Source organism: Chroicocephalus ridibundus, chromosome 1, assembly GCF_963924245.1.
Source record: "Chroicocephalus ridibundus chromosome 1, bChrRid1.1, whole genome shotgun sequence".
Lineage (NCBI taxonomy): Eukaryota > Metazoa > Chordata > Aves > Charadriiformes > Laridae > Chroicocephalus > Chroicocephalus ridibundus.
The window spans coordinates 76,685,847-76,706,930 of NC_086284.1; the positions used below are offsets into that span (position 1 = coordinate 76,685,847).

The window sequence follows — 21,084 nt, forward strand, 5'->3', positions numbered from 1 at the left end:
CTCAAACCTGCGGTCACTTGACCGGGCCGGGGCGGGGCAGGGGTTGGGCAGACCCGACCCCCCGCTTCCTCCCCCCTCATCCGAGTGCAGGCAGCGCCCGGGGCCCCTGTCCGCTGCCGGCCTCCGTGAAGAACTGAGATGGAAGCGAAATCCTCCATCGCAGTAAGTAAAACAACTAAGAAACAGCAAAAAAAAAAAAAAGGCGGGGGGGGGGGGGGGAGGAATCCGTCACCCGCCCTGGGCGCGGGGGTGTCAGAGGGTTGTGTGTGTGGGGGGGGGTGCTGGGTGCTGAGCCCATCACCGTGGTATCGCGCCTGCCTCGGGGAGTGGGGGGCTGGCGGCCGGCTCCTCGCTGTGGCGGCGCGGGTAGTTCTCCTCAAAACGTTTCCTGTAATTCCCGTGACGTTCCTTAGCATCTGGGTCTGCCGCAGCAAATGCCTTAATTTATGTCATCATCATCAAGCGTTAATTACAGCTGCCTCCCGGGACGGCGTGGTGTTTGGCTGTCGCCCGGCGCTGCGGGGCTGCGCGTGCGAGGCACGCGTTGGGCACAACCCGGGTGAGATCCCACCAGATGCTTCCGAGGTTCAAGAACCACGGTCTCCCCAGTGGCTTTGCACATTTATGTGTTTTATTGCTTGTTTATTGTTTGCGTCCCGGTAGAGTCCTCAAAATGGAATTGCTGCCTTGCACTCTGACGCCCAAGGTCGGGTCAGAAAGCTGGGGTGGATGAGGGGAGTGAGGGGAGTTAATGACGGCAACGTGTGTAGGGTGGACGTACCCGTCTGGAAGAGGGGAATAAAGACACAGGGAAGTTTAGGATTCAGTCATGAGAGGTGGTAGCTAACGGTTGTAACTTCACGGTTGTAATTTCATTCCTCCAGGCAAGCCTTGGTTTCTCCCTGAAGGATACCCCATAGCTCAAACACAAGGTAGCAGCTGAGTTTGAAGGTGGTGGTGGTGTGAGCATCTCAGGCTTGCATTGCACATGGGATCAGGCCAAAAATCTGGTCCAGTCACTTCTGTGTGGGACTTGGTCAGCAGATGGCTGTGGTGCTGCTGCTTCTGCCGTGCACCACCAGTGACTGCCATCCCCAGCCTCAGGGTGCTGTGGAGGGAGGTGGGAAGAAGAAGAGGAGGAAGAGGAGCATGAGATGTGAATCTCTCACATGTCTGCATTTGCAGGACCACAGTATGGCTTGGTCTTGCGGTTCCTGATCTCTGCTGGCTTTCCCCAGGCCCAGCAGGACCCTCCTTGTGAAGTGTCCTGGTCTCACAGAGACTGGGGCATTGGTGGCTGCTTGTGCCAGGCTGAGAACCTTCTGCCTGTGGGTTTCAGCTGGGCAACACTGAGGGTCTGTTGTACAGCCTGGCAAAGCCGATGGCAGGGCTTGCTGACTCCACAGGGACTTCCTCAGCGTGGGCCAGCGCTGGGCTGTTCTGACTCGGTGGTGAGCTGGCCTAAGGGACTAGCATGTCAGAAAAACAGCTTTTTTTCTGTTAGCTGTGGGACTATGCCTGCATTAGCCCAAGCGAAACAGTGAGAGTACATGGTGGGAGAAAAGAGAAGAGGAGAAGGCTCTGGGGAGACCTTACAGCAACCTTCCAGTACCTGAAGGGGGCCTACAGGAATGATGGGGAGGGACTCTTCATCAGGGAATGTAGCAATAGGACAAGGGGTAACGGTTTTAAACTGAAAGAGGGGAGGATTTACATTAGGTATTAGGAAGAAATTCTTTCCTGTGAGGGTGGTGGGACCCTGGAACAGGTTGCCCAGAGAAGCTGTGGACGCCCCATCCCTGAAGGTATTGAAGGCCAGTTTGGATGGGGCTTAGGGCAACTTGGTCTAGAGGGAGGTGTCCCTGCCCATGGCAGGGGGGTTGGAACTGGATGATCTTCAAGGTCCCTTCCAACCTAAACCATTCTATGATTATATGGGAAGGGTGGCAGCAGGTAAACCTGCACCCTTGAGTGCATCCTGGGGGTGCTGTTGGTGCAAAGGAGCTTGTGCCGGGCTGAGGTGCGGCTGGCCAGTGGGGCTTACAGGTCCCTGCTTCTTACTGGGGGGCTGTGTGCCTGCTCTGGTGGGGGGCGTGGGTGGCTTTGGGGAACAGAGGGATTAGGCAACCCCAAAGGCTCTGGAAAGGGAGCTGTGGATCGCAAGGAAAAGAGAAAAAGCAGTGCTTATAGTCAGGTCTCTGGACTGCGTACAGGACCCATGTAAGTGCTGCCATATGCTGGAGTGTTGCATCCTCACAGCTCCTGTCGGCTTCAGAGCTGGGGAAGGAGAAAGGCTATCCAATCTTTTGCAACTCTGAAATAGCAATGTTGTTTCAAGCATCTGCAGCCCCCGTCCGCGCTGATGCTACATGGTACGTAGACTAGAGCAGAGCAGGCCTGGGTGAGCAGTGGCCTGAGGTCTGAGGAAGCATGAAACACAGCAAAAGGGGACAAGATCAGCCGCAGACATCTGTTGTCTGAGCAAGGGGTCTGCAGGAGGCAGAAGCTCGGCATGTGAAATTGCAGAGCGAGAGGATGGGTGAGTTGGGCTGCCTGAGATCTGAACTTCTTTCCAAGAATAAGAATACCAGATGTGTCATATAGGGGTCATTTGCTCATGCAGGACAAAAAAGATCTACACCTTTTTTTTTTCTAAATAAATCTGTGGGAGTTTTTCCACTTGACTTTGCACATCAAATATTTGGTTTTTTAAAATAAGGAGACAAAGGGAGCAAGAGAGGTTTAAACCACTTCTTTCCTGCTTATGCAATGGGCTTGTGTGTATGGATAACCTCAGAGGTAGCTGCTCTTCACCAGGAGGAAAACCCCAGGTTGCACACTGGGCACGTGCAGCCTGTGTCACTGCGCCAGGGGAGGCCGGGCATTTCCCTCAGTCATCACGGTCCCATTCTTATCTTAACTGGGATGGCTGTAGTCAATGAGGCCAGTTTAAAGCCGCACCAAAGGCACAGCAAAGGCAGGCTGGACAAGTCATGCTAGGTGCGTTGGCAGACATAAAAGCAGATACTATCAGATAAGTGCGGTGCAGACATAAAACTTAAGAATGCAATTCCTAAAGTTGCCTTTCAGATGACCCTATGCGACTGCCAGAAGAACCCCAAAAATCTATTGCACCATATTTAAGGAAACCACAGTTTCTTCATATAAACAGCATGGGTTACTTGTAAATCCAGAGAAACTAGCCACCTCCCAAAAGCAACCCAAAGAAGACTTTGGGGAGAAGCAATCATCTCATGAATGAATGTGCCAAGATGCTGCAAAAGGGATCAGGGACCAGTGAGGAAGTTTGGCAGAGCACAAAACCTGCACAAGTACATATCTGACGGCCATTGCTGTAACAGACAAGAAGGAATCATTCAGCTTTTTTAAAAAGGATTAAAAAAGATGTAATATTAATATAGGTAAACACTGTGCCGGGATCTAAAAGAAAGAGTCCCACTACATAGCTGCGAAAAAGTCTTGAAAGCTTTCAAGCTAAAGTCTTGAAAACAGGGAAAAGGAAGGCTGGCTTTCATTCTCAAAAACACCACCTGAACTTCAGGAACATCCTGGAAAAGAAAATGGCATGTAGAGCTCGTCTTCATGTTCTGCACCATCCAGGAGAACACAGAATGAAAAATGAACAGGATAATTCTAGTAGGCCCTGGCGATGACCATGATTTCTCAGCTAGGTTTCATCCACTGGAACTCCTCCATGACCATTGCAAATTTTGCAGAAGATCCCAGAGAGGCTTGTATCCAAGAAGAACAGTTCCAGCATAGTTTTCAGGAAGGTCTGACCAAACTGAAGTACTTGTGATCATGTGCTCAGTAGGGGTGTTAAGAACAGACATCAGGAGATCTTCTCAAAACAAGGAATAGGAAGATGGAAGTTTGCCTCTTTGATCCCAGAAGCCAGTGTGATCTGAAAATCCAATGTCCTGACATCTCTGTCAAGGCTTTTCTTAGAGGTATTGTTGTGACAGCTGAATTGACGCTTTGAGGTGACTGTTCTCCAGGGGCCTGAGGGTCGCAGACCCAGTCCCAGTCCTGGTGCTGCCGTCAGACCCGCTGCCACGCTCCCGGGGCTGCAAAGGGTCAGGGAACAGATGTTGTTTCATGCTGGAGGTAGGTTACTCCTCGTGATGTCGCAACTGCCGATGTAGATAGTCATTTCTCCATACCAATCAAGCTGCACATATTTGTCTTGGCTCTATTTTTTTTTCAGTTGGTCAATCTACAAGCCCGAAGCTGGAACCCTCCCTTGGCATTGTGCTGGGGGACAATGTTATCAAAAGCAGTGTATGTTGTGGCCAAGGAGCTCTTGACATTTTGCTGCAACTATTTGAGAGAAGGGTTGACATTTTATAGCATGTATAAATCCGTTCCGCACGGGTGCAACGGCATTAATTCAACGCCAGTATATGCAATGGTTTATTCTTTTTCTTTTCTTTTTCCCTCCCAGAACACCCTGTGAAGCCCTAGAGCAGCCACTAATGGAAGGCCCTTTGCAAACCTCCACTCACGTGTGCCATGAAAACGGTCAATGGATGTCACGATTACCAGAGACGCTCTGGGATATTCCCCTCTATAACTTAGCCCTTCCAGGTAAAGATTAACTTTTGTTTTCCCGCTGTTTTGTTAGTGTGTCATTTAAGCATTGGAACATCCTGTTTGTCCCATTTCAGGATGGCTACGTTTATTATTTGGGTCAGTGTGTGGGAGAAGGTCTTGGGGGAGGGTTTGTGTGATGTGTGTGTACATATGAATACTTTGAGTCTGTAATGTTTGGGTTTTCTTAAAGGGGAGGGGGAAAAAAAGGATTATTAATTTTTTTTTTAAGGGAAGAAAAGAAAGAGGGACTTCTTTGCAGGCCCTGTGCATCATCTTGTCAGATCACTGTTAATAATCTGAGCATTTGCATATCTGGGCAGTGGTGAGATTTTCCGAATTTGTTCTTGCTGCTTCCTGCATAATAAAAACGTTTCCAAAGGGAGAGAAATAACGTTTTGCCTTACTATTTTTTTCTTTGTACTGTTTAAAAGAGGTCATGAAGGTATGAAAAGAGGAGGATGAAGACTTTTAGTTAACATATGTTTTTATTAAGGTAGAGCATGACTTTTCTGCATTACCCTGCTTACGAAAACTGGATTTTTCCTATTATGGGTAAATACACCTGTGCTATAGCTGGTGTCCTCATTGGTACTACATTCAGACCTGTGTATCATTTGTCTTTCTTTGGTCATATTATTGCTTAACTCTCCGCTGCCTTGAATAGATGATTTTTAAATTTTTTTTACTTTTTCACCTTTCTGTCCAAAGAAGTTATGGGAGAACATGTTTTCACTGGCACGTGGGGAGGCACTGGAGGACTGTCAGCTCTTGGGTGATTCCCATTGCCTCCACACTGAAAATGGTACTAAAGAGAAATCTAGCCCATGTTTTCTCTCACACCTGTAGATGCAACAGGCAGTTTGTGTAGAAAGCGGCACAGCATGTAGATATACGTTTTGTGTAGGCTACAGGGTCACAGGTTAACTTTAGCAAAGACATGTATTTAGAGATAGTGGAAAAAATCAAGTCTTGTCTTCAGTGGGTGGAGCCCTGGTAGGACCCAAGAACCGTGCTGGATTTTATTTTTTTTTTGCTGCTCTTCATGAGATAATGGAGTGTGGCGTTTTTTTCAATTAAAATTGAAACCCAGAAACTTATTTCATGGTGACTTCTTGGATATGTAATTTAAATTGACGTAAACTTCAAAACAAGTGCACCTCTGTTTTGGATAAAGCCTATCTAAGAGGACCCCAGGACAGCTGTTATAAAAAAAATAATCTAGATTTCTTATCAAGCCTGTAAGAGAAGAAAATAACTATCTATCTTATGACAGAAGAACGATGGGAATATTATCCTCTTTTTTAATTATTTTTTCCTTTTTTCCCCCTTTTTTGTTCCTCTTGCAAAAGTCCTTCAAAAAGTCAGTAGCATGCTCAGCATTGTTTTTCTTTGTTTTTTTGTGGAAAAGGAACTACGTTGTTTCTAAAAAGCTTTCACAGTGGTGTTTCTTGGACATTTTAGAAAGCTGAGAACTTGCTGATATATGCCTTTGACTTCCTGGCTTTTCCAATAGTGGTGGTCCTGTTATTCTTGTGAATGTTTGTTGTTCTTGTACTATGCCTTCATGGAGAACAGGCAGGAAGAAAAGAATAGTTGAAGACAAGCCCATTTCAGCAAACATTGGAGGACTTTTCCAGAGCATTGCAGGCTATTAACTTGGCAGATTTTGGTGGCTGTCCAGCTGACCCACAAAACTGGTCTAGCCCAGGTCAGAACAAAAGCAGATCAAGACCAACTAGGTCAAGACAGCTCTGGCAGGTTTTCAGAGGGAGCAATGACTCGGGGAAGCCCAGTTTGGAAGTGGAAGCTTATCTCAGATAGAGAAGACAACAAAGGCATGCAGGAAACGTGAGAGAGTGCATTCTGAAGGCATTACGAGGAGACAGAGGCAGGTGTCAGTAATTAGTGTTGTGTTTGCACCAGGTTGATCACAGTGCTGCTGGGAGATGTTGCTTCAAGTGCTGAAGCTACATGGTTTTGTGATAGCTCACTATCTTAGCATTATTTGTTGTGTCATGGATATACCCATCTTCCTTTCATTACTGTAACTCACTGACATCACAAGAAGACTCCTAAATGAAAGGTTACTATCCGTGTGCTGATTGGCATCAGTAGATGCAATGCCCATCGGTGAAATCCTGTTCACTTCTCTCAGGCTTGGATTTGGTCCATGGGTATTTAGTGATTTGACTCTTACATCTTGTACGACAAACTTCTTTGACTGCATGCTCTCATTATCGATCTTCCAGTGAGCTTGGTTTGGGTGCTTAAAGCAGGAAAGTAGACAGAAACCAGACTTTAGAAGGGGATAAAATTGAGTGTGACATTAATTACTGACAGTTTCAAAGAATTTTCTTTATTTCAAATACAGTCTTGTCCTTTTCCTTGGCTACTTGGCCATTGGCACCAGTAAGACTGACTATTCAAGAAGGTGGTTCCTAGCACCAGGTAGCAATTTGTTTGACAGAAGGCTTAAAAAACAAAATGGTATGCAAATTCCTTGCAGGTACTCTGTAAAGATCCCAGCAAGTCAATTCACTGAGTTGTTAGCTTTTCCTATTGGTGCTTTATAAATTGTAGAATCATAGCATGTGTTGGGTTGGAAGGGACCTTTAAAGGTCATCTAGTCCAACCCCCCTGCAGTAAGCAGGGACATCTTCAACTAGATCAGGTTGCTCGGAGCCTCATCGAGCCTGGCCTTGAATGTCTCCAGGGATGAGGCCTCCTCCACTTCTCTGGGCAATCTGTTCCAGTGCCTCACCACCCTCATTGTAAAGAACTTCATCCGAATGTCTAATCTAAACCTACCCTGCTCTAGTTTAAAACCATTGCCCCTTGTCCTATCGCTACACGCCCATGCAAACAGCCCCTCCCCAGCTTTCTTATAGGCCCCCTTCAGGTACTGGAAGGCCGCTATGGGGTTTCCCTGGAGCCTTCTCTTCTCCAGGCTCAACAACCCCAACTGTCTCAGCCTGTCTTCATAGGAGAGGTGCTGCTTCAGCCCTCGGATCATCTTCATGGCCCTCCTCTGGACCTGCTCCAACAGGTCCCTGTCCTTCTTGTGCTGAGGGCTCCAGAGCTGGACACAGTACTCCAGGTGGGGTCTCACCAGAGCAGAGTAGAGGGGGAGAATCACCTCTCTGGATCTGCTGGCCACGCTTCTTTTGATGCAGTTGGCCTTCTGGGCTGCAAGTGCACATTGTTGGCTCATGTCCAGCTTTTCATCCACGAGTACCCCCAAGTCCTTTTCCACAGGGCTGCTCTCTATCACGTCATTCCCCAGCCTGTATTGATAATGAGGGTTGTCCCGACCCAAGTGCAGGACCCTGCATTTGGCCTTGTTGAACTTCATAAGGTTTGCTTGGGCCCACCTCTCTAGCTCATCCCTCTGGATGACATCCTGTCCCTCTGGCACATTGACCGCACCACTCAGCTTACTGTCGTTGGCACTTGATCGAGTGCACTTGATCCCACTGTCTATGTCATTGATGAAGATGTTGAACAGTACCGGTCCCAATACGGATTCCTGAGGGACACCATTTGTCACCCCTCTCCATCTGGACATTGAGCCATTGACCACCACCCTCTGGATGTGACCATCCAGCTAGTTTGTTATCCACCGAACAGTCCACCCATCAAATCCATATCTCTCCAACTTAGAGAGAAGGGTGTTGTGGGGGACCGTGGCAAAGGCCTTACAGAAGTCCAGATAGATGATATCCATAGCTCTCCCCTTGTCCACTGATGCAGTCACTCCATTGTAGAAAGTCACTAGGTTGGTCAGGCAGGACTTGCCCCTGGTGAAGCCATGCTGGCTGTCTTGAATCTCCTCCATGTCTTCCATGTGCCTTAGCATAGCTTCTAGGATGATCTGTTCCATGATCTTCCCAGGCACAGAGGTGAGGCTGACAGGGCGGTAGTTAGCAGGGTCCTCCTTTATACCCTTTTTAAAAAATTAGAATAAATTTTTATAAAATTTATTTAAAATTTTATTTTAATTATTTTTATAAAATTAGAATAAATAACAGAACAGAAAAAGCTAGAAAAATCGCTGGTTCCCTGTTCTGAAGAAATTGTGAGTTGCAACAAGAGTTTCATCTAAACGTGGTGCAAGAGATGTGTCAGGTTTATTAAGGCTTCATAGAAGTAAAATGTTTGGGCAGGCTGTACTTGGCCATGATGTTTAGCCTGCCCCTATGTAATTCCCTGTGCTGGAAAGAGTAAAGTAATTTTTAAAGTCTGTAAAAGGTGGATCTTGTCCATCTATCACATGTAAACTTAGACTTGGATTTGTCTCTGAAACCAGGACTCTGTAAACAGGACAAATTCTAGATAAGTTCGGCCTTCAGCTATTTATTCCCTGAAAAAAAGTGGATTTTCCCATCAAGACAATTATTTCAGTAAAAGATGCTAGTTTATTATGGTTTGAGGCAAACAACAGTGACGTGTAGTTTAGATGGGGACTGCTTTATTGAAAAGTCTCAATGCCTTCCGTTCACAAGGGTTTCACACTAAGCTTATTAATGTCAGGTGAGCAACCTCTGTATAAGAGCCCACCTTTTTGCCATAACTCCATAGGCTGTCAGGCAATATAGGCGTGTGATATGGAAATGGGTTGGCGTGTCAGGTGTGCACATGCAATATAACCATGTATTGTGGTGGTTGAGTAGTTAAGAAATTACATTTTTCTGTACATTTATGTTTGTATTCTACAGGGAGTCATGACACTATGACCTACTGCTTGGATAAAAACTCTACTGTTAGTGGCAATGAATCCAAGATGGTGAAGTTCTTAAACAAATGTATGCCCTGCATTGTGCACCCCATTATCATGAAGTGGTCTACAACACAGGTAACTGTTGCCTGGCGTTCCCGTCACGCCTGGGCAAAGTTGAAGCTTGTGCTGCAGTGCGGAGAGTGGTCACAGTCTCCCGTAGGCAATGAAAGAATAGCCTGCTGCCCAGAAATCTGTGCTCTTGTGAGATACTGTGCTTGGGTGACGTGGTTTAACCCCAACTGGCAACTAAGTGCTACACAGCCACTTGCTCCCTCCCCCACAGTGGGATGGGGGAGAGAATCAGAAGGTTAAAAGTGAGAAAGCTTGTGGGTTGAGATAAAGACAGTTTAATAGGTAAAGCAAAAACCACGCACACAAGCAAAGCAAAATAAGGGATTCATTCACTGCTTCCCACTGGCAGGCAGGCGTTCAGCCGTCTCCAGGAAGGCAGGGCTCCATCACACGTAACAGTTACTTAGGAAGATGAACGCCATCACTCCGAGTGTCCCCTCCTTCCTTCTTCCTCCAACTTTATATTGCTGAGCATGACGTCACATGGTATGGAATATCCCTTTGGTCAGTTGGGGTCAGCTGTCCCGGCTGTGTCTCCTCCCAACTTCTTGCGCACCCCCAGCCTGCTCGCTGGTGGGGCGGTGTGAGGAGCAGAAAAGGCCTTGACTCTGTGTAAGCACTGCTCATCAGTAACTAAAACATCCCTGTGTTATTAACACAGCAGAGACAAAAATCTTGTTGCAGGGAATTTTTTCCATAAAGATTAAGAGAATGAAGGTGTGGTCCCTCACAAAAGGTTTAATTTTTTAAAATATCTAATTATTAAGGTAGCAGGTATCTCTTTGTTCCTTGCAAATGTATATTAAAGACAAAATTGGGGATCATGATTTAAGCTAGAGCTTTTGAAGATTTTTCTAAAGAACAGACTTTCCTGGCATCAAAGAGGTACCAAAGCTCTTTTCACTTTTGTTCTTATTGAAGTAGTTCATTATTAGGGAATTAAAACTGAATAATTGATAAATAGCAATAATTATGCCTAGGCTTCTTCTGTTGTATTTGAGCAGCCCTGGCAAACTGTAGGCTTAGACATTACCAGGTATCGGATATGTAACGGGAGCGGGGAGCTGATGTGGAATGGCACTCGCTGAGCACAGGGCCTTGCGTTGAGCTGCTTGTTGCTTCGGGACTTAACTCAGTATTAGATACCTCCTAACTTAGATACTTAGATACTTAGTTAGATACTCCAGCAACCAGTGGGTTGCTGGCCAGTGAAGTGGCCCTGTTGGTGCACTCACAAACTCCTTGCGTCATTATAGTAATTTTCAGGTCCAGACCCAGCGTGCTGAGTGGGAAGTGGCCTGGCACTGATGGGAAAGAGCCACGGCTGCCATCCTGCCCCTCCTTAGCTCTGCGGGGCTCGAGTTATCTTGGTGAGGAGGTGACTCCAGCCGTTGGTATCCGGAACAGAGATCAAGGAGCCCTACCAGTGGTAGGACTCGCAGTTTTCCTGGATGGTCCAGTGCCTAGCAGGTGGTGCCTGGCTGTTACAGGTGTCAGTCTAGAGGCCCAAATCTTTCCTGTGCAGTGGCTGGCGTCAGGTGTGCAGCTTCCACTCATGACCTGGATGCCTGGTGTGAGATTGCAGCAGCAAGCAGCGTCGCCCCCAAGGCTTCCTCTTAAATTTTGCCCTTGTGGGCAATGTTCATGCTGTCCGATTCAGTATGCAAATCCAGGTGACTAATTAGGGAGTCTAATTTGTCTAGTTTTCCCGTGCAGTTAAGGGAAAGAAATTAATGCATCCAAAGGGCAGTTCAGAGCAACTATTTCATCCGATGCTCTTTCTGGCCACTGAGGTTATATATGACTTACAGCCATATACATTCCCATCTCCAGCACACTCCAAGCGAAGGTGGGACTTGGTCACAGACCACTCCTTCAACTGCTCCAGCCTGGTGGAGCCCAAGCAGGCACAGAGAGAGCTGCTGGCCCGAGCCATCGCACCACCCGCACCCCGCGGCTGAGCTGCTCCCCAGCCCTGCAGCTCAGGCACCGCCTGGGGAGATTAAATTCCCGTCCTAAGGACAAAAATTTAGATGGTTGAAGCCAGGCAGGGTGAGCATCCTGCCATGCATCAAAGCTCTGTCTCAGCAGTGAAGGTACAATGCAGTTATTGAGGCGCAATGCCTTACATTCATTTAACTTTTGTTGAATCCTTTCTGACTTAAATCAGTACGGTGTGTTCTTTCTGCAAACTAAAAGTGTTGTCCATACAAGCAGGTTGAAGTGACACAAATTAACATTTAAATGTATTTAATTAAATTGATTCTATTTCCTTATGCAAAGAGAGCTTTGATACAGATAAGAGACATCATTTGGGACTTCTTGCCCCAGAAACTCAGCTTTCTCACCTGTTCCATTCAGCCCTCAAATCCAGTAGGAGAGGTCCAAGGAAAGTGGAAATAGAGGAGGACCTCTGTTTTGTAGGACTTCTACAGGTTAATTCAAACTTTTAAAGAGACTTTATCCTGAAAAAGAACAATAGCCAGTACTTTTTTCTATTTTTGTTTTTCCTTCTGGTGGGGATGAGTGAGCTCCGCAGAGACAACCATGATAAAGTCTTTGATCTAATAAAATAAATACAGCATTTCTAAGGTGCTGATTCTGCATTTTTTGTTCATATGAATAGTCTTGTGAAGAGCAATCGTGTATTTACGCACAGGTTAATGGATCCCTAACTTTCAGAGCGCAACAAGGACAGAGGTCTGAAACTAATCTCATCCGTACCTGCAGTATATGCCGCAGGGAGATCGGGATCCCTCTTGTCAGAGAGTAAAATACTTCACAGCTGTGACTTGCTGCCATATAGTGCCATTTTAAAGATGAAAGACCTGTGAAAAATGTCATAGGGCTAACTTTGTACACCCTTTTCAGCTTTCTAAACTGAAGAAACAAATCTCTCCCAAGCTCTCAGGACCTTTGTCTTCTGTTTCACCTTCCAGGTACTGACTGTGATGGAGCAACTTGAGGCCGGAGTTAGATATCTGGATTTCAGGATTGCCCACAAAGCTAACGATCCATCTATGAATTTGTACTTTGTGCACATGGTTTACACAACTGTTACTGTAGAGGTATTGTTCTTACCTTTGGGATAGCTATAAAAACAGTGCTGTTTCTTTTATTTAAGGGACATCATAGGCTGAAAGTGCTGGCCCAAGGTTTTCTGAGTAGGTTATTTGTTTTCCTAATGTGAGGACTTCCAACTAGAGAAAATCAGCCTGGCTGAAGTTAGTTTCAGCAGCTGCAAGCGAGACTGGAGCATCAATCAATTCCTCATCCTCAAACAGGAGCTGCCATGCCTTGCTCTCCACTGCCTACCCCCTACCAAGTACTTGATGTTTCTGGGGTTTATCTTGTGTTGTCCCAGGGCAATCCCATTTCCTCAGAAAGGCGAGAAGTTGTTAAAGAGAAGAAGGTACTGAAAGCCTAATGACAGGAACATTTTTTTTTTTTGAGGAAAAAATATTTCACTGAAAGAGAGAGTCAAGTCTGGATCTCAGGATCAAATTACTGTCAGCTACTGTGGAGACACTGCTGTGAGCTGCACTTCGCATGTGGTCTGTGGAGTGACATCTTCTTTCCATTTGCTGGGACCAGGCACAGCCAGCTAGTGCAGCTTTTCATTTGTAGACCAACTGGCTAAACTTCAGTTTCGTGCTCATGAGTCTGAACCCTTCATGCCTTGAGATTTCACGGTGACTGGCATGCTCATGTAAATCATTAGATGTAGTGCCTGAGTACCCTGCTAATTACATGTGATCTTCAGGAAGTTGCCATTGCCCATAACAAATGGGGAAAACGGGTCCTGTCATGTTCAAGCACGCACGTTTTTACTGGTTTTTGAGTTTGCCACTAACACCTTGTTTGTCCTTAAAGAAGCTTGGGAAGATGGGTTTACTGCTAACCCACCTCCAAGCAGTAGGAGATTCATGGATATTATCAGAATACAAGGCTGTTAAGTGTAGTTTACTGGATCCACATCCAGAGCAAACCAGCACAGACCTGCAGAAAGTAGGTTTTCCTGGGGGGCATCTCTCTGGAACACCTTGTGGGCTGTCTGATGGCCATCCTCACGAAACCTACACTGATTTCCATTATTGCGATTGTGAGTCTACCCTACCACCAATGCTCTGTTGGTTTTATGTCCTTTCCCCTGCAAAGCATAGATGACTTTCTAAGTTGCTGTGACTCTCTCTTGTAGGATATTCTGTGGGAAGTGTTAAGATGGTTGGAAACTCATCCGCAGGAAGTTGTTATCTTAGCCTGCAGGAATTTTGATGGATTAACCAAGAAACTTCATTGTCATCTTATTGCCTGTATAAAAGAGATTTTCCAGTGTAAACTGTGTCCCAGAAATGTAAGTATGAGATCCTTTTTTCCTCCTTTAAGAATGATATATTGCAGTGAGATCTTTGATTCCAAATTTTTAGGTATATTCTACTTTCTACTTTCACTGTATTTTTAGCCTAGGAAAAATAACAGTTGCAGCATCAGCGATAGACCTCTACATAATGAAAGTGAGGAGATAAAGCAACCACAATGTGGAGGAGGGAGTTAAATTTGTCTGTCATGTCTGTTGAGTTGTGGGACAATAGTAGGAACACAACTGCCATCCACTCACCTGAGTTTTGTTGTTCTTTCATTTTAAAAAAAGGAAAAAAGGAAAAAAAAAGGGGGTGTGTTATAAATATAGTCCATACTATATTTATAGAATTTAAAGATTCCATTTTCTGCCCTTTCACAGCAGTAATTATAAATGAATTTTTATGCTATTTATAATAGTTTAGGTTGGAAGTGACCTCTGGAAGTCATCTGGTCCAACCCCACCAATCAAAGCAGGACCAACTTCAAAGTTATGTTGGGCTGTGTCCCGTCCATCCTTGAATATCTCCAGGGCTGGAGATTCCACCACCTTTGTAACAGCTTGATCCAGCATTTGACCACTCTCACAGCTTGGTGTCCATGAGGACCTCCAGGTCCTTTTCTGCAAAGCAGCTTTCTATCCACCTGCCCCCAGTCTGTCCTGGTGCATAGGGATAGTCCATCCAGGGGCAGGACTTTGCCTTTGTTGAGCTTCATGAGGTTTCTGTCAGCCCATATCTCCAGCCTCTTGAGGTCCTTCTTAATAGCATCTCTGCCCTCAGTGCATTTCTGGTGGCATTGACTTTCTTCCTTGGATGTGAGCTGGAGCTGACCTTCCAACCAGCCTTGCTCTCACCCATGCTTTCAGTCACCCAGACCTCCAGAAAAGCCTTAATTTAAATAATCAGAAATTATTTGATTGCTAAATTTTAGAAGTTGAGATTTTTAGCCTCCTCTTCTTTTTTTTTTTTTGTTTTACAAGGTGCGGGAGCTTTTAGCAGTTAAACAATTAACATTTCAAAGATGCACAGGAACAGAAGGTTTTCTCTGGAGATGTGAGGGGTACAGGATAATGATGACCCTGTTTGCGATTTGAATTCAGCCTTTGAAGCTGGTGTATTGGATGAGTATTACCATTTCAAAGCATTTTGTACAGCAGAGTTAAAATAGAACAATTCTCAGCAAAACTAGGGGATTCTGAATATTCAGGCCTCAGCTGAATAACTGAAGACCTGAGTGACACCGTTTTATTTTTTTTCCCCAAATAACTTGAGTGTGTAAGTTGTGGATGAGCAGAGCAATACTGGAGAAGAGGGTCAAATTTGCTTTCAGACACATGGCCAGCTCTTAAGAAGAAAAGAAGTTATTAATTGCAAAAGAGGGAAGCTGCTGCTGGTAGTTTGTTAAACGAAGGTGATGAACGAATGGTTTGAAATCACCTGGCTGAAGAAAGAAGAATGTTTCTGAGTTGTGTCCAGGGGTAGGGAGGAAGGGCACTGGAGGAAAGAGAAGACAAGTACTTCCTTCAAGCAGGAAGACTTTATTTCTGTGGGGTCCGTGACCAGCACAATGGACCTCACCATTTTTGCAAGTGATACCACTGCAGATTAGGTAGCTGTGGGGCTTTTCAGGCTCACAGATTCAGATTTAACATCAAATAGCCAAGTGCTTGCTCACTTATTCTAAAATAATCTGGTATCTACTGTCTTTCAAGAACTGCAACTCTGTCATCGCACAAAAGTATGCGTCAAAGTATTTATTAAGCAACCGCTAGGTAGCGAGGTCTGTACGTAGTACTGGCACAGGCCGCAGCGTGACAACATTACATTGCGTTTCAAATTTTAATTTGCCTTAACTATTCGAGGTGTCTTCCTTTGATCTGGATTACTAGGGTTTAAATATCCCTCGTTAGACATCTACAGTTTCATTTCTGCTTTGTTTGCAAAATAAGCACCTGTGCTCACATACACATTTCTGGTAGCTGTTTTTTTCTTTTCTTTGGCTCTTATCCCACACTTTTTTTTTAAGAGTTTCCAGCTTTAGAAAGGCAGCTGGACTAAAGCAAAGGCTTCTGTCAGCCACAGATTTTTGTAGTTTGGGTAGCTCGTGTCTTAATTTTGCAGTATTTTCTGACGTAATTGGGGCTCGCACTCTTTCTTGGATGAAGTAAGAAGGATTCCCATGTTTATTCAACCCTTGGCTCTCTTCAAAAATTTACATAAAGCATTTTCAACTGCCTTTGGCTTTTATTTTAATTAATAAGTTAATTGGAACATCAAAAAGCCACCATTTCCTTTTCACAACCAACAGACACAGCTTTTAACCACAACATTCTTAAAAAACCAATACCTATTAAATACATTGGTTTTGCAAGTAAAACTAGTTAGAGGGCCTCAATTCTGTCTGCCAGTAACATTTGAGAATTGGAAAATGTCATTTCATATTGAAACACTTAAATTTAATGGACCTGTTTCAGCTGGTCGGTCTGTCTGAGAAAGTGTCTGACTCAAGTCTTCCCTTCTCTCAATTCAAAATATCTGGAGCATCCCAATTTCAGAAACTTTCCACTTAGAGAAATCAGAATTAACACATCTCTTGAAGACTCACATTTAGCCTTACCAAGTCTTAAGCAATTCAGTTTTCTTTGATGGCTACAGTGACAAATTTGGGTCATTTGCCAAAATTATTCCCGCTTCTCTCTGTCTGTATTCCTACAGCTGGGTGTAGGGCTTTGCCTGTGCCCCCCCCCCCGCCCCCGCCCCCACCTCCTTTCACTGAACAGGCCGTGTCTTCCTCTCCCAGCAAATTCTCAGCAGCGGTATGTGCATGGGGTTGGTTTCTTCTTACACAGGTGTAAGACCTTGAGTTATGGACTTTACCATAGTTGAATCGTTTGAGGAAAAGGAGGAATCTGCTGAAGTTCCCAGGCTCCTATTGCTCCTGCAGCTTGTAACCCAGCCAACCACCTACTGGGCTGTGCACTTAAAAGCTTTATTTGAACTGAATCTGTGCCTCTCTACCAGTATTTGAACTTCGGGAACACTGCTGTGTTGCTACCTTCAACCTGGGCATGCTGTCTTGTAGGTGGTGCCGACACTGCGGACCATGTGGCAGCATGGCCATCAGGTGATAGTCTCCTACGAGGAGGACGTGGAAGTGGAGGAGCACTGTGAGCTGTGGCCTGCCATCCCATACTGGTGGGGAAACAAGACTGCCACTCGCGCACTTATCCAGTATTTGGAGCGCATGAAGCGGATGGGCCGTCCAGGTAGGCACAGGGTGTCACCGGGGGGAAACAGGGGCAGGTACAGCAATGCCAAACAGATAGGAATTTGGGTGTCCGTAGCATGATGGGATATAACCACTTCATGCATGCTGTGTGCACAAGAGGTGCTCGTGTTGCTGGGTGCTCTGCCCACCCATGGGCACGTGCAACGGTTTGGTGCTGCAAGTACACGTGTCAGTGTCTGTACGTGCATAAACTATATAAATGGCAGCAGACGCTTCACTTGCGTGACCCCATGGAGAAGTCCTCAGCACAGAAGGGTTAGCTGGTGTCCTTCTCACAGGCAGGAGCCTGCTTCCACAGTCCAGTGCTTGCTGCTCCGGGGAGACCTTATTGCGGCCTTTCAGTACTTAAAAGGGGCTTCTAAGAAAGACAGGAACGGACTTTTTAGTAGGGCCTGTTGCAATTGTACAAGGGGTAATGGATTTAAACTAAGAGAGGGTAGGTTTAGACTAGATATAAAGAAGAAATTTTTTACAGTGAGGGTGGCAAAGCACTGGAAGAGGTTGCCCAGAGAGGTGGTAGATGCCCCATCCCTGGAAACATTGAAGGTCAGGTTGGACGGGGCTCTGAGCAACCTGATCTAGTTGAAGATGTCCCTGCTCATTGCAGGGGGTTTGGACTAGGTGACCTTTAAAGGTCCCTTCCAACCCAAACTTAGATAAATTTAGCTAAACCGTAACGGTTCAATGAGCAAGCTTGGTTCGGTAACTATTTACTACATCGTGCAGTTGCAAGAAGGGGAGACAGTCCACTGAAACAGTCCTAGGGATACGAAACAATACAGAAAGATTGTGAAGTTACTGTTTTAATGATTCCCAGAACAATGAGATCTGGAGTTAATGCAATGCCGAGCAGTTTCTGTTCTCAAAGGAATATTTAATGTATCACTTTCTGATTTTTGTTTCAGAAAAATTCTTCGTAGCCGGGATTAACCTTACTGAAAATTTAAGGTATATTCTCGTACACCCATTTGGATCATTGAAGAAAATGACACTCCAGAGTCTTCCATGCTTGAAAATCTGGATAAAGCAGCAGTATCCAGGACCAAAGAAACAATGTATTAACATCATTGCCGGAGACTTCATAGGAAATGGTGACTTTGTCAAAGATGTGATAGAACTTAACACAAAAATAAATCCTCCATTACACTGTCAAAGTAAAGGGGCTGGAACAAATAGCATTTCCTTCTCAGCTTCTTAATCTGTGAAAAGCCAAAAAGCCTTTGTCTTGCATTTAATGTGTCCTGGTTTAAACATCCTGGATCCCATGAAGGTCCAGTTAACTTTAACCAGGGATGTTTTAAAGACTCAGTAAGAAAAGTGCTCTCAACATCATCAAGGTTTCAAGGCCTTTTCACAGAAAAGAGAGCATGCAGACCTGGCTGAAGTCTCTAGAGAAATATGGTATAGGTACAATTTACTTGGAGGTGCTTAGATTCTGTAGCAGCAGTTGGCAATACTGAAAGTCCCAAGAATTTAATCCTATTTTATTTTACTTATGAGCAAGGAGAAATACGTCGGTAGCTGCAAGAATTATTTTGTGATAAGATTTTATCTTACTTATAATTGTAAATATATTCTGCACAGCTTGCAATCCCCGTTCTCAATATTTTATGTCAGTGTGAAACTGACTTGTCTGTTTTCATAGTTTGTGTTAAATGTAGGAAAGGAACAGTTTAAAAATATTTTGATATATTGAAGAAACAGTAGTGACAATCCTATTTGACACAATTTTTATACATATACACTAATACATCATTAACATTAGAGATCTAGAAGTGGCCGTACTGTTGTTGTGGTGCTGAAGGATCAGTTTGTGAGCCCGTTAACCAACAGGGCAGTCACCAAAATTGTTTATGATTTGTAAGAGGTATGCGTGTTTGAACTCATTTTATCACTCATGCCAGTTCTGCAGTGATGAAGATACCAAAACTAGGCCCCTAGAGTGTTTTGTCTGTGGTAACAAAATATGTTGTATTAGGTGTTGCCAAAATATGCCTTACATTGAAAATAAACACATATGAAACAAATTCCTTACCTAAACTCAGACCGCTCTAAAAATACAGATTCTTGGCTTCTGTCATACTCATTCGGGGTTTCACTACTGTTTTTTTATTTACCTGTTTTAGTAGCTCTAGAGTTATTTTTCCTCTCAATAAGTATTTTTTGCTTATGTAAAAACTAAGGGTTTTATGTTGTTTGCCATTGCGTATTAATCCTATTTTTCTATTTTTTTAAATGAACTGTGCAATAACAGATGATCATGAAGGTAAGAGAAATGGCAAGCATCGGGACTAAAACAAAACCAGGCATTGTATGAAGTTCACTACGCAGCTTCATCAATATACCTCACTTTTCAGATGCACTTTATACGCAAAAGCTGAGTTCAAACATCTGGCAAGATGTTAATGTTTGCAGGAGTTTGAAATCAACAGCTACTTGCTATCAGGTCAAACTCGGCCTAGACTTCTCAGCACGAGAGGCTAAGATGCTACCTCCTCATGCAATCTCTTGCAATTGCAGAATACATAGGAGTAAACACCCAAACATTCCATTTATATATAAAGACTTTCTAAATGCTTTTTTACAGTGCTTTTTATCCTTGTTCTTACCTCTATGTACTTCGTACTGAGCAGGCAGTTTAGTTTTGATTTTTTTTCTACAGTCACTACCTGCATGAAGTGTTACATTATACATCCTCGGAATGTTTTTCTGCCTGGCTTTTGTACTCTCAAGTGGCTTGTTACTCTGTCTAATAAAACTTGATCTCTTAGTGTAATACGGACTGAAATGGTTTTCCTTCTCCTTTATGTGATACTGATTGTTTTATTGGTTCCCAGTAGTAATTCATAACTCAGGTAATGGATCAGGTTTTGGTTTGTTTTTTTAATTTGTGAAATTATTTCACACAAAATCCCTGGTTTGCTGTAACTTAAATGTCTTCTCTTTAAGAACTGACACAGTAGTACGTATTGTGGCTAAATTACAGTAGGCAAGAAAACTGTACGGGTAAAAGATGTTCCTGGCTAACTTTATTGCTTGAATATACAAATCTATGATTTTTTGCTTCACTGCAATACAACACAGCAGTTATTTTACTTAAATATGTATCCAAGCAGAATGCATGAACCTATCTGTATTATTTATATACAGCCAACCACATTTTGTTCACTAACTTTCATTTTCCAAGGACCATCTGACACACCTTAACTATAATAAATATTATTTTATTCCAAAAAGGGGGGTAAAACCCTTTACTTATATGATATGAGAAACTTAGTACTTTTCTGAAAGTTAATTGAGATGCCATCCAGTGATTTCCACGTGTTTGAGGTCCACAGCTTACAGCCAACAACTGTTTTAATGTTAAAAATTTAGTGCTGTCCTTGCACTTGCTGACAGAACGAAGCTCCAAGCTCTTATTGTTTCCAAACAGAAGTTTTCTGAAGCAGTGTCCATTTCTAAAATCCATCAAAAACATCAACTGGGGAAGAAATACTCTTCAGCACCCAGGCTAACAGATCATTAATTTTGTTTCACATCCTCTTAATGAGATCCATTTCTTTTCCTAGAAAAGGATGCAGTTTCATGGCATAAAAATCTTACTGTTTGGAAAGAGGCTCTTGTATCTGCCAAAAGCAGAATTGCCGATTATCACCTTCACTCTGGCTGTGCCATCTTCAGGCATGACTTCTACTTCCTGAACTGTTGCTTCTTTATAGAGCCAACTGTAGAAGTAAAAGCATATTAGCAACTTAAAGGTATGACACACCGCATAAAATGTGATCTTTGTTTTAGGGCAGCATGTTCCAGTCTAGGCAATTTAACACTTTAAGATGAAGTGCTTCACTTAACTTCTCATTTGCTGTTTGGAAATAGGGTATAGTGTTTTCATAAATCTTTCAGGTTTGTGTTTTTTATCAGAAATCTGGCTCCAGGACCAGCGGCACGGTCTTTCAGGAAGTATGTTTTAT

The 21,084-nt window shown here is 44.2% G+C and overlaps 2 protein-coding genes across 3 annotated transcripts in view; one reads left to right on the forward strand and one right to left on the reverse strand.

The window, feature by feature from the left end:
- On the forward strand, window positions 1-18,311 carry PLCXD1 (phosphatidylinositol specific phospholipase C X domain containing 1). Of its 2 annotated transcripts, none has more exons than XM_063340473.1 (7): window positions 1-162; window positions 4,466-4,608; window positions 9,330-9,466; window positions 12,403-12,531; window positions 13,662-13,817; window positions 16,907-17,090; window positions 18,019-18,311. In XM_063340473.1, exons 2-7 carry the CDS (start codon window positions 4,497-4,499, stop codon window positions 18,309-18,311), a joined length of 1,011 nt encoding a protein of 336 aa, XP_063196543.1. In that variant the 5' UTR covers window positions 1-162; window positions 4,466-4,496. The 2 variants fall into 2 exon arrangements, with proteins under 2 accessions (XP_063196543.1, XP_063196535.1); XM_063340465.1 differs by lacking the exon at window positions 1-162 and adding an exon at window positions 4,067-4,128.
- GTPBP6 (GTP binding protein 6 (putative)) overlaps window positions 17,099-21,084 on the reverse strand; it is a 14,801-nt gene continuing 10,815 nt past the window's right edge. Inside the window, exon 10 of the mRNA XM_063340453.1 lies at window positions 17,099-20,838. Coding sequence (XP_063196523.1) covers window positions 20,697-20,838 — 142 coding nt within the window. The 3' untranslated portion in view covers window positions 17,099-20,696. The remainder of the gene's footprint in view (window positions 20,839-21,084) is intronic.

Excerpts from the sequence above, each read along its gene's own strand:
- PLCXD1 (XM_063340473.1), top strand. The coding sequence starts at position 4,497 with ATGGAAGGCCCTTTGCAAACCTCCACTCACGTGTGCCATGAAAACGGT. Across the intron at positions 4,609-9,329 it reads CTATAACTTAGCCCTTCCAG|GGAGTCATGACACTATGACC; the intron begins GTAAAGATTAAC and ends TGTATTCTACAG. Across the intron at positions 17,091-18,018 it reads GAAGCGGATGGGCCGTCCAG|AAAAATTCTTCGTAGCCGGG; the intron begins GTAGGCACAGGG and ends TTTTTGTTTCAG.